Below are 9,808 nucleotides of genomic sequence, written 5' to 3'. Positions count from 1 at the left end.
TTATTTATTTATTGTAATGTTTATATATCTTTTTAACAAGTCATAATTATAAAATAATATAAAAAAAAAATTTGTAGTTGCTGAGGAAGTCCCCAGTAAGGGACGAAACGTTCAACAAGATCAAATAAATTTGTTCATCAAAATTTATTAACTGTCTTCAATTTTCCCTTTGAAACTCATATATATTGTTCAATACTTTTCTTCCTAATCTTTATTGTTTTTTCTGAAAATCCAAAAAATTCAACCCAAACAATGTTAATTCGTCAACGAGCCAAAATCATATTTTTATTCTTCTATAATCGATTAGATGTGTAAGTATACTAATTTATATTAACGTTAGAAAACAACAGGTTATTTTATATTAACATAAAACAAATGACAAATCTTTTGAATTCGTTCATTTCATTTGTTCGAATGAAACTCATTAGGAGGAACTCATTAGGGGTTTAAAATTAACGAAGGTGACTTTAATTTAAACAAATTGACGTATCTGTGTATATGTGTGTGTATATGTGAGAAAAAGAGAGGTATATATATACAGAAAAGGAAAGAAAGACAAATAGACATAGACATAGTTAATTTCGATAATGGAATCTCTCAACGATTTGGAATATTTCGTGTTGCAAGTAGTGGTAGACAATCCACCATCACAGTCACGAGACTTTATAGAATAGAAAATGATATTAGACTTTCTGAGTGATTTTCTCTTAGGCAAATAAAGATTAATTAAACGTAAGCTGTACTACGTTTCTAAGAGGTTTTCGACTACTTTTGCTTGCACTTTCGCCCCATTAATTTCATCCTAGCCATTCCATACAAATTTTCAACCATGCTAATTTTATTTCCCATAGCATTTGGATTTCTTCAATTGTGGTTTTTGCTTCGTTAATTCTATGACTAAATTTGTCATGTTTTCTTTTTTCTTCTTATTTTATTTCTTTCTCTCTCTCTCTCTCTCTCACTCTCAGTTTCAGTTTCTTTATCAATGTTCCCATCTTTTTCATTTTGATTAAAACCCCAAAGAAATTTCTTATAAGAGAAATTAATTGTGAATCGTAGGGGGGATTACCGTAGAAATGAACTTTTCGATGTTGGTGAAAGGAAATAGGAAATAGTCGGAGTATTTCCGTGCAATTTAGTTAGAGAACTGAGCATGATTCCAAGGGGTACACGCAATCCTCGCGTTTACACCAATTTAGTTTCACAAACGAATCGAGGATCCTACGTTTTTGCGACAAACTTGAATATCGCGTGCGGAACACTTCATCTCAATCTCGATTTTGTTCTGTTGATTAGTTAGGTCTGTCTAATTTTTACAATTACCTTTTTCTATCTCTCATTTTGATATTTTTCTAATAGTTAAAAAAAGGAACAACGACAAATTCTTAACCCTTTGAGTACATTTGACGTATGAGACACGTCATTCACTTTTTTTCCCTAGGAGGGGATGACGTGTTTAAGACGTCAAACTAAAAATTAAACTCTTGGGTACATTTGATGTCTGAAAAACGTCATTCATATGTTTTACCTAGTTGTGGATGATGTGTCTAAAACGTTATTTATAAAAACAACAATTATCCAACGAGTCTCATTCACATGATATTTAATAAGTTTAGATTAGTTAAAGAACAAGAAAAAGAACCAGACAACAACAAAATTATCAGATTCCCGTTTATCAAACCTTTGTCGAATAGAATAAATAAATGTTTCCAAAATACTAATGTCAAGTTGGTATTTTATTACTTAGTAAAAATAAATTCTATATATACGAAACTAAAAGACAAGGATGATAAACTAGAACAATCAAACTTAGTATATAAAATACCATGTGAATGTGAAAAATGTTATGTAGGACAAACGAAACAAAAATTAAAGAAACGATTAGACCAACATAGGAACGACAGTAAACCGAAGAATGCACAAAAAACAAATACCACCGCGTTGGCAGAAAATCATTTTAAAACAGGACATAATTTTAAATTCGACGAAACAAAAATTTTAGATAAAGAAGATAACTGGTACAAAAGAAATATCAGTGAAATGTACCATATAACGAACAATAATACAGTTAATTTTAGAACCGATACTAATAATCTAAATAGCACATATAACGGAATTTTTAAATTTAATTATCACAACAAGACACGTAACAGAGGTTACAATAATAACAAAGACAGGAAACACCAGCTTAGAGGTAACCAGGAGTGTTCGAAAAGTTATGGTAAGATAACGGTTTTAAAAATTGACTCTATATATAAGATAGTGAATACTTATGACTGTAATGAGAAATGATGATATATTGACTCGTGAACAATAACGATCGAGGTAAAATAACGCGATTAATTGTAAGTTTTTGTATTTGTATAAGTAATAATATGTCATAATAAAAATTTTAGTTGCTGAGGAAGTCCCAAATATAGGAACGAAACGTTCAACTGATTAATAGATTGTTCATCTAATTTAAACCTGTCGAAAAAAAAATATCCCTAAGATTAGTAATAATGTTATTTGAGAACGTTTTTGGTCCTTTATCACACTCTGCATAATTATTAGTAATTGCTTTTTTATTATAGCTTGTGTCAAATGGTTTATGTATTATTTAACCCGGATCCATACTTAAGGGTTGTTAGAAAAATTCCTTATATATTTTAAGGAGGGAAAATTTCCCCTTGCAATTCTAGACCCATTGTTGTGCTCATGGATACACGCAATGCCTAATACGACAGCTTTAATTTATTTCATTTAGTTTTAATTTGTTGTTATTAATTTATTTTTGTTTTTGCAATTGTAATTACTTGAAGACATACATCTTAATACTATACATATGTCAGCAATATTTTAGAAAATAAATAAATTCTTATGCAAAATCAACTGCTTTTACATACTACTCGAAACAACCTAAAATTAAATTCGTACCACATGCTAATATTTTCTCAAATAAATCCGTACCCAAAGGGTTAATAATAATAAATTTCAGTCGTTTTAAATCTCTTAAAATTACAATTGTTTTCTTATTAGGTAAATCCCCTCACCTGTGCAGTGACCATTCCTTTTCTCAATCTTCTTAGATCTGTGTGACTCCAAGCGTTGCCAGACCAAGGACGGATGTCACTGAGATCATCAAATCTGAATCCTCGTAGTTGATTCTTTAGGAACTTGCGTATATTCCACGGTAGATCGTTGTGCCTTTAACAAAAATAAAAATACGTAATAATTAAATTAAGTAGAACATTTTATTTGAACTTTAATTTTCTATTAGGTATGCAACTAAGTAATTGCGGATTTCGTTGATAGACAAATCACATTTAATTCAGTTTTTTGATAGCAAAGTATCCGAAATTATGACACTGCCTGAACGATGACAAAAAGGTTATTGACAAAAACGAACACAGTATTTAATTGAATAAAGTTATATTTTTAAACAAACATTTGGAATTTTCCTTTTCATTTATTAAAATCTACGATCAACTTAGTTGCCAATTTAATATTTTACATAATTTAACTTAAGAATAATTATTTTTAATTCTTGATGATAAAGGTTCATAGGGAACTTGGTTTTGTTGAGGTTTTTGAATAATAACAATCAAATTAACGTTAGATTATTTAACGTTCGTTAATTAAGTTTAGATTTGTTGTGTTTGGAATATTAACATAAAGAGAAATGTATGTTGAATTAAATAAAAAAGACGCTGAACTTTAAAGATTAAGTTGCTGAAGAAGTCTCAATAAAAGAACGAAACGTCCAACTTAGTTAAATTAAGTTCTACTTCTTTTCATGTCCAAGTTCCCTATGAACCTTTATCATCAAGAATTATAATTTTGGACGAGAGAAAGTACTGAATTATTTCTAATAACTATTAGAATATAATTCTTTTTGTTTTTAATTTAATTTTATTGATACTAATTGTTTTAGAATTGAAATTGAAATAAATGCAACGAATCTGATGAGATTCGACGAAGAAGAAAAGCGAGGAAAATTTCGTTCTCTCTCTCTCTCTCTCTCTCTCTCTCTCTCTCTCTCTCTCTTACACACGTACGTATACGGAGACACACATACTCGTAACATTATCAGTTAGAGCAAGTCTGAGTCGTTGCATTTCACGTTGAATTAGTTTCTAGAAGGGTAGTTAGAAGTATCCTTGTGGAAAATATCTCTCCTTCTCTCTTATTCTCTTACAATTAGGAAAGACACAATTGCGATGGGTGCCATCGAAGGGAAGAAACAATTTAAAGGTTGCTACGATTATTTCTATCCTATAACCGTTCTATCGTTAACGAGAACGATCTTAAAGTATCATTATGATCATGATCATCATCATTATCATCGTCATCGTCATCATTATCGTTAATGTCGTAGTCATTATTATCATTGAGAGTGATTTTTCCTATTGTGTTGAAAGAAATCGATTTGTTACTTCTCTACAATTTGAGTTCCATTATATTCTCAATACATTTAATAGTCTATTTTTTTTCGCTTACTTAAGTATAATTGTTCTCTTATATTTATATGATTATTTTAATAGTATATTTTAAGAGTATACTATTAAAACAAACTTGTATATATAAGAGTTGCAAGTATAATAAATTAATATTTTATTAAGAAGGTATCATAGGGAATTTTGGACATGAAAAAAAGAAGTAGAACTTAATTTTGATAAGTTGGACGTTTCGTTCCTTTATTGGGATCTCTTCAGCAACTGGAAATTGTATTTTATTGTTATTTTTATATTACGAAATACATATAGACCCATACATTATAAAATATTACATGTTTACCTTAATCTATAAAGTTCAGCGTTTTTTTTCTTTAAGAAAAGTTCCAGTTACTGAAGAAGTCCCAATAAAAAAATTAAGTTCTACTTCCTTCTTTTGATGTCCAAATTCCCTATGATACATTTTTATTACGAATTTTATTTTTGGACGAGAGAAACAACTGATTGATTAATATTTTATGATTTATTTTTTAACATGATACATATATATTGTATTTTAAACAATATATTACAAGTTATATTACAAATATTATAATATATGATATTTAGTTGGTTATTAAGGTGAAATATATATTAATAATCTATCGGCATGGTGAATTTTACTCACACCGTTTAAAACATCTGACAAAATTTATTAGTAACTATCTCTTTGGGGTTTCTAAAATATTATCTATAAGCTTACTTTGTTAACCCTTTGGGTACATTTGAAGTCTGAGACACGTAATTCACTTGTTTTTCATTCACCATGTCGTTTGACATCTTAATATTACATATGTCACCAAAATATTTTAGAAATAAATAAATTCTTACGTAAAATGTACTGCTTTTACATACTACTCTAAACAACCAAAAATTCAATCCGTATCACATGCAAATATAAACAAATCCCTACCCAAAGTGTTAATTAATAACTACAATAGAAAAAAAAAAATAAAAATAGTGATTAAAACATGACAAGGAGACCTACAGGGTGCCGATATAAGGTTAATATATATTTATATAATAATAATGCATATTATAATATCAATAATATATGGAATGCATGTATCATGTGGTCATGACGGTCGCACGAGTCTTCAAAGTTTATGTCGTAGACACGGGGAATCCGTTATTCGGTTCGTGTAACCGCACGAAGCGCATTAGAGAAATTTCCTAGGGAATACTTCGGGATTCCCGGGACGGATAATTTGAATAAACCTATGCGGAAGTAACATGCCGGAACTCCAAGTTCTCACCGTACGCTATTGGAGTAGGAAGATCTAATTGAGTGGAAGTATGCCGATGTGAAGTGGCATCAGGTAGGTAGGCGTCCTCTCATCCTCCTCCTCATCCTCCTCATCCTCCTCTACGTTGTCTTCGTCCTTCTCATTCCAGTCTAGGTCCTTGTCAACTCTACGTAGGTACACGTCTTGACGCAACGCGATTATATGGCTTCTATAATTATTTCTCTACGTTCCTCCAACATCTTCTCGTTAGATCCTCTTCTTAACTCCAATCTGATTAATCATTCCTTGACTTTCCCCCTCCCACCCCCATGAATTTCATTCCTTTAACCCTTCTTTGCATGATAATGGAAATTTCAATCATAATATTTAGTCAACAAAAAAAGGTACTACTCAAAACCCTTGTACTGTATATTTGTTGTTGCTGGCAACTTTTTAAGCGACTATTGCGTACAACAAAACGCAGTTGTCAACAAATAGCACTAGGATTTTTTTCAATATTTTTCCTTTAATCTAGAGCATTAATTACATCAACCTGATTTATTTTAAAAGAAAAGAAAAAATCATGCAAAGAAGGGTTAAAGTTGTTACGTTCAAATTCATTCATTTATAATACATTGCACTTGTTTATGTTTCATTTTATTTACAAAACACTCGCGTTACCTTTATTAACAACGTTTGTTGTTCTTTTTTTCTAGTTTTTATCTTTCATTTATGTTCACTATATTATAATTGAAATATTTAAATAGTGCCTTCCCTTGTTATTTAACGAGATTTATCAGATAATTAAAACGAAATGTACCTACACACAATCGTTTACGTTTTCGCAATTGTGGAGACGTGTGCCTTTTTAAATGTTGCACAGAGGTATCCCACAAACATTCCCTTTCATAACGAATTTTCGCGAAAACGAATGTTCTCTCTCTCTCTTTTTTTCTGCTGGTATGCGTACGCGAAACCTATGTACTACGTGCCGTTAGCCAAACAAATCTGACCGGATTCGGAGATGGATCTCTCTCGGCCGTTTACCGCTTAACCATACTACGAACCGGTAGAATGCACTTTGTATGCGGTACGAGCAGAGTTTAACTTCGAGCAGAATTAGGTAACCAAACGAGCGAACGTGCTTCTCCTATACAACCTCCTCTTTCACCCCTAACTCCTACCCCCTACCCCTCTACTCCGTTTACTCCCTATTCTCTCCCCCGCACCCTCCCCCTCACCCTCCTCATCTTATCCTTCTTGTACAGTTTCTGCCTTTAACTACTATCAAACGTTATCCGTTTATCGAACTAACCGTTCGATACATTTTCATTTCCTATGATTACTCTCACCAAGTTTCCAAACCAACTAGATCCCAACACATTTTTGTTATATTTTTCGAATAATTTATAAAGGTTTTATAATGTATATTAATTTTCTATATTAATTTTAGAATTTATATTGTAATAATCGTGTATTAATTTGTTTTTGTTTCAACAAATTATTATTATAGTTTTATACTCTTGTGTGTTTGAGAATTATTTATTAGGTGGATGTGGATACTTTTTATTTTTATATTATTATTATTATTATTAATTGAATGAATTGTTATTTGAAATAATAAATATTAATAACGCGTATTATTATAGTTTTATACTTGTGTTTGAAAATTATTTATTAGGTGTGGATGTGGATATACTTTTTATTTTTATATTATTATTATTAATATTAATTAATTTATTTGAAATAATAAATATTAATAACGTGGATTAATATTATGATGAATTATTTATTACAGTAGGAGTATCACAATTTTGTGTGTAAATTTAGTTTTATTTATTTTTTAAAATACTTTCAATTGGATAAATTTTAGATGGTTTCGTTTCATTTGTCATCAATCATTTTTTAACTCTTACTCAATGTCAAATACCCCTCTCTCTCTCTCTCTCTCTCTCTCTTACAAACATGCGTTCAATTTGAAATAGCTATCGGACTACTTACTTAGTTGCTAGCCAAATCCTCTTATCGTATACCTCGAGGATTTCTGTTTGCTAGTTTCTCTCACAAGTTCATGCAACCTGATTGTAACAATAAGTTAAAGGGAACGAGCGAGAACCAACGAGAATGAGAGAGAACGAGAGAAAGAGAAGGCAAGTAATGTACTTGCATAACTGTTTCGAGAATAAACTTGAAGTTTATGGTTGATCGTTTGTCGTCATCGTAAATCATTGTTGCTCACTGAACGTTCGTTCATTTGATTCGACAATATTTTCCAAAATTATATAAACTTTCATTTTATTTAACAATTAAATTACTGATATAATTAATATAAAATATAATTATGCGTAAGTAATGCGTAATAATACTTACAATTCATCCTAATAAAATAAAATAATTTATCCTATTTTTCAAATAAATACATATACACACATATACACACACTATAGGAATTTATAATTTTGTTTTTAAATCGTTATTTATACTCGTTAGAAGTTTATTTTTGTTTCAAACGATTTCAGATTTGATCGGTCATCGATCTAATCGAAAATTTGTGCAATCATAAACGAACACGAAATATACAAAAATCAACGATTGCTGATACGCCTACAAGTATGGAAAGAAAAATGAGCAAACGTTATATATATGTGTGCAATTAGTTTCCAATGTGAAATATTTGAATAATTCTTAATAACCGTGAATGACGTTTTACACGAATTTCACTGGGCACTTTTGTACGTCGATATGATGTATGATGCACGAGGTTACATATACCTACATACATTTTTTAATTGTACAAGAGTTCATGCGCAAAAATGATAAAAAAAGAAAACTAAAACATTGAATTTATTTATGCATTTTTCTATACTTGATTTTTGTCACGGTAACTATGCAACGTTAGTTGCGTTCATTTAATTGGCTAATTATCGATTGCGATTATTATTATTATGTTTCTTAAGTTTGTCATTTAAAATTATATTAAATCAAGTAAAAAATATATTTAAATATTTAAATAAGAATTTATTTATATTTGTCAGTTAAATTTTGGTGATAATGATTATGCGATTTGTAACATTAAACGTTTTTACTTTTCCCTGTTTGTTTCTCGTTTATTTCTTATTTTCTTCTTATCATTTCGAGTAAGATAAAAGCATTTTTAAAGATTTTTCTCCGGTCGGCCGTCATTTTCACGAAAGTCGTCATGCAACGATCGTTAACCATCGGCCGTTTGCATTTAGTAATGCATAAAAGTATTCAGTAACATTTGGCCGTCGGCCAGGCTCGTGTTTGCAACCATCGATAATACGAGACGTTCATAAAAATTCTCTTGCTTATTGGTTGCAGTCACGACAAGTCGATTCTTCTTTCATTTTCATTTTCTTTCTCTTTTTTTTTTCTTCTTTTATTTTTTTTTCCTTTACATACTTTCTTTCCTCTATTTCATTTTTCTTTTTTTTTTTTTTCTTCTTCTTCTTTTCTCATTCCCCCTTTAAGAATAACAAGTTAAATACTACTTGCCTAGTCAAATTTCATCCGGTACGAGAAGACTGTCTAAAGAAAAATTCCACTTTTTAAATGTACTTACGTGACCCTCTTTTTCCAACTAACACGAACACTTAACATTCATATAGAAAATATTATAATATATATATTTTTTTTTTATTTAGTTCAAACTAATTATCCAATCTGTAATAAACGAAGACTCACGAGTTCCATCAATTTCGTGAAATTCTAGTACAACCGTCGCCATTTTCATCGACAGGTATACAGAGACGCGTTCGCGTATATATATATACATACAAACATAAGTATACATATCTATGTATTCCTCGATATTTAGTCCTCAATTTGGAAATATCGATTGACAATTTGGACATTAACGTAACAAGGATTACGATTGATAGATGAGCTTGGTAATCGAATCGTTGATTTGTTACTATATCAACAATATTCCACAATGTAATAATGAGAGAAAAGGGTTGCCAGAGAGAGAGAGGAGAGATATAGATATTTTTTGTTTAGCATTCTCAGCTATTAACATACGAATATATATATAATATAATATGATACAATATAACACATAAAATACATAAATATATATATAATATAATA

General features: G+C 30.0%; 1 protein-coding gene across 1 annotated transcript in view; it reads right to left on the bottom strand.

The window, feature by feature from the left end:
* The window catches only part of LOC106789716 (dipeptidase 1), a 94,086-nt gene that overhangs the window by 62,029 nt on the left and 22,249 nt on the right, over positions 1 to 9,808 (bottom strand). The window contains exon 3 of the mRNA XM_014754174.1: positions 3,033 to 3,186. Coding sequence (XP_014609660.1) covers positions 3,033 to 3,186 — 154 coding nt within the window. The remainder of the gene's footprint in view (positions 1 to 3,032; positions 3,187 to 9,808) is intronic.

This window comes from Polistes canadensis, unplaced genomic scaffold, assembly GCF_001313835.1.
Source record: "Polistes canadensis isolate GaletaPanama2010 unplaced genomic scaffold, ASM131383v1 scaffold_198, whole genome shotgun sequence".
Lineage (NCBI taxonomy): Eukaryota > Metazoa > Arthropoda > Insecta > Hymenoptera > Vespidae > Polistes > Polistes canadensis.
Note: the sequence above shows the minus strand (reverse complement) of the source record. Positions and strands in the feature narration are given on the sequence as shown.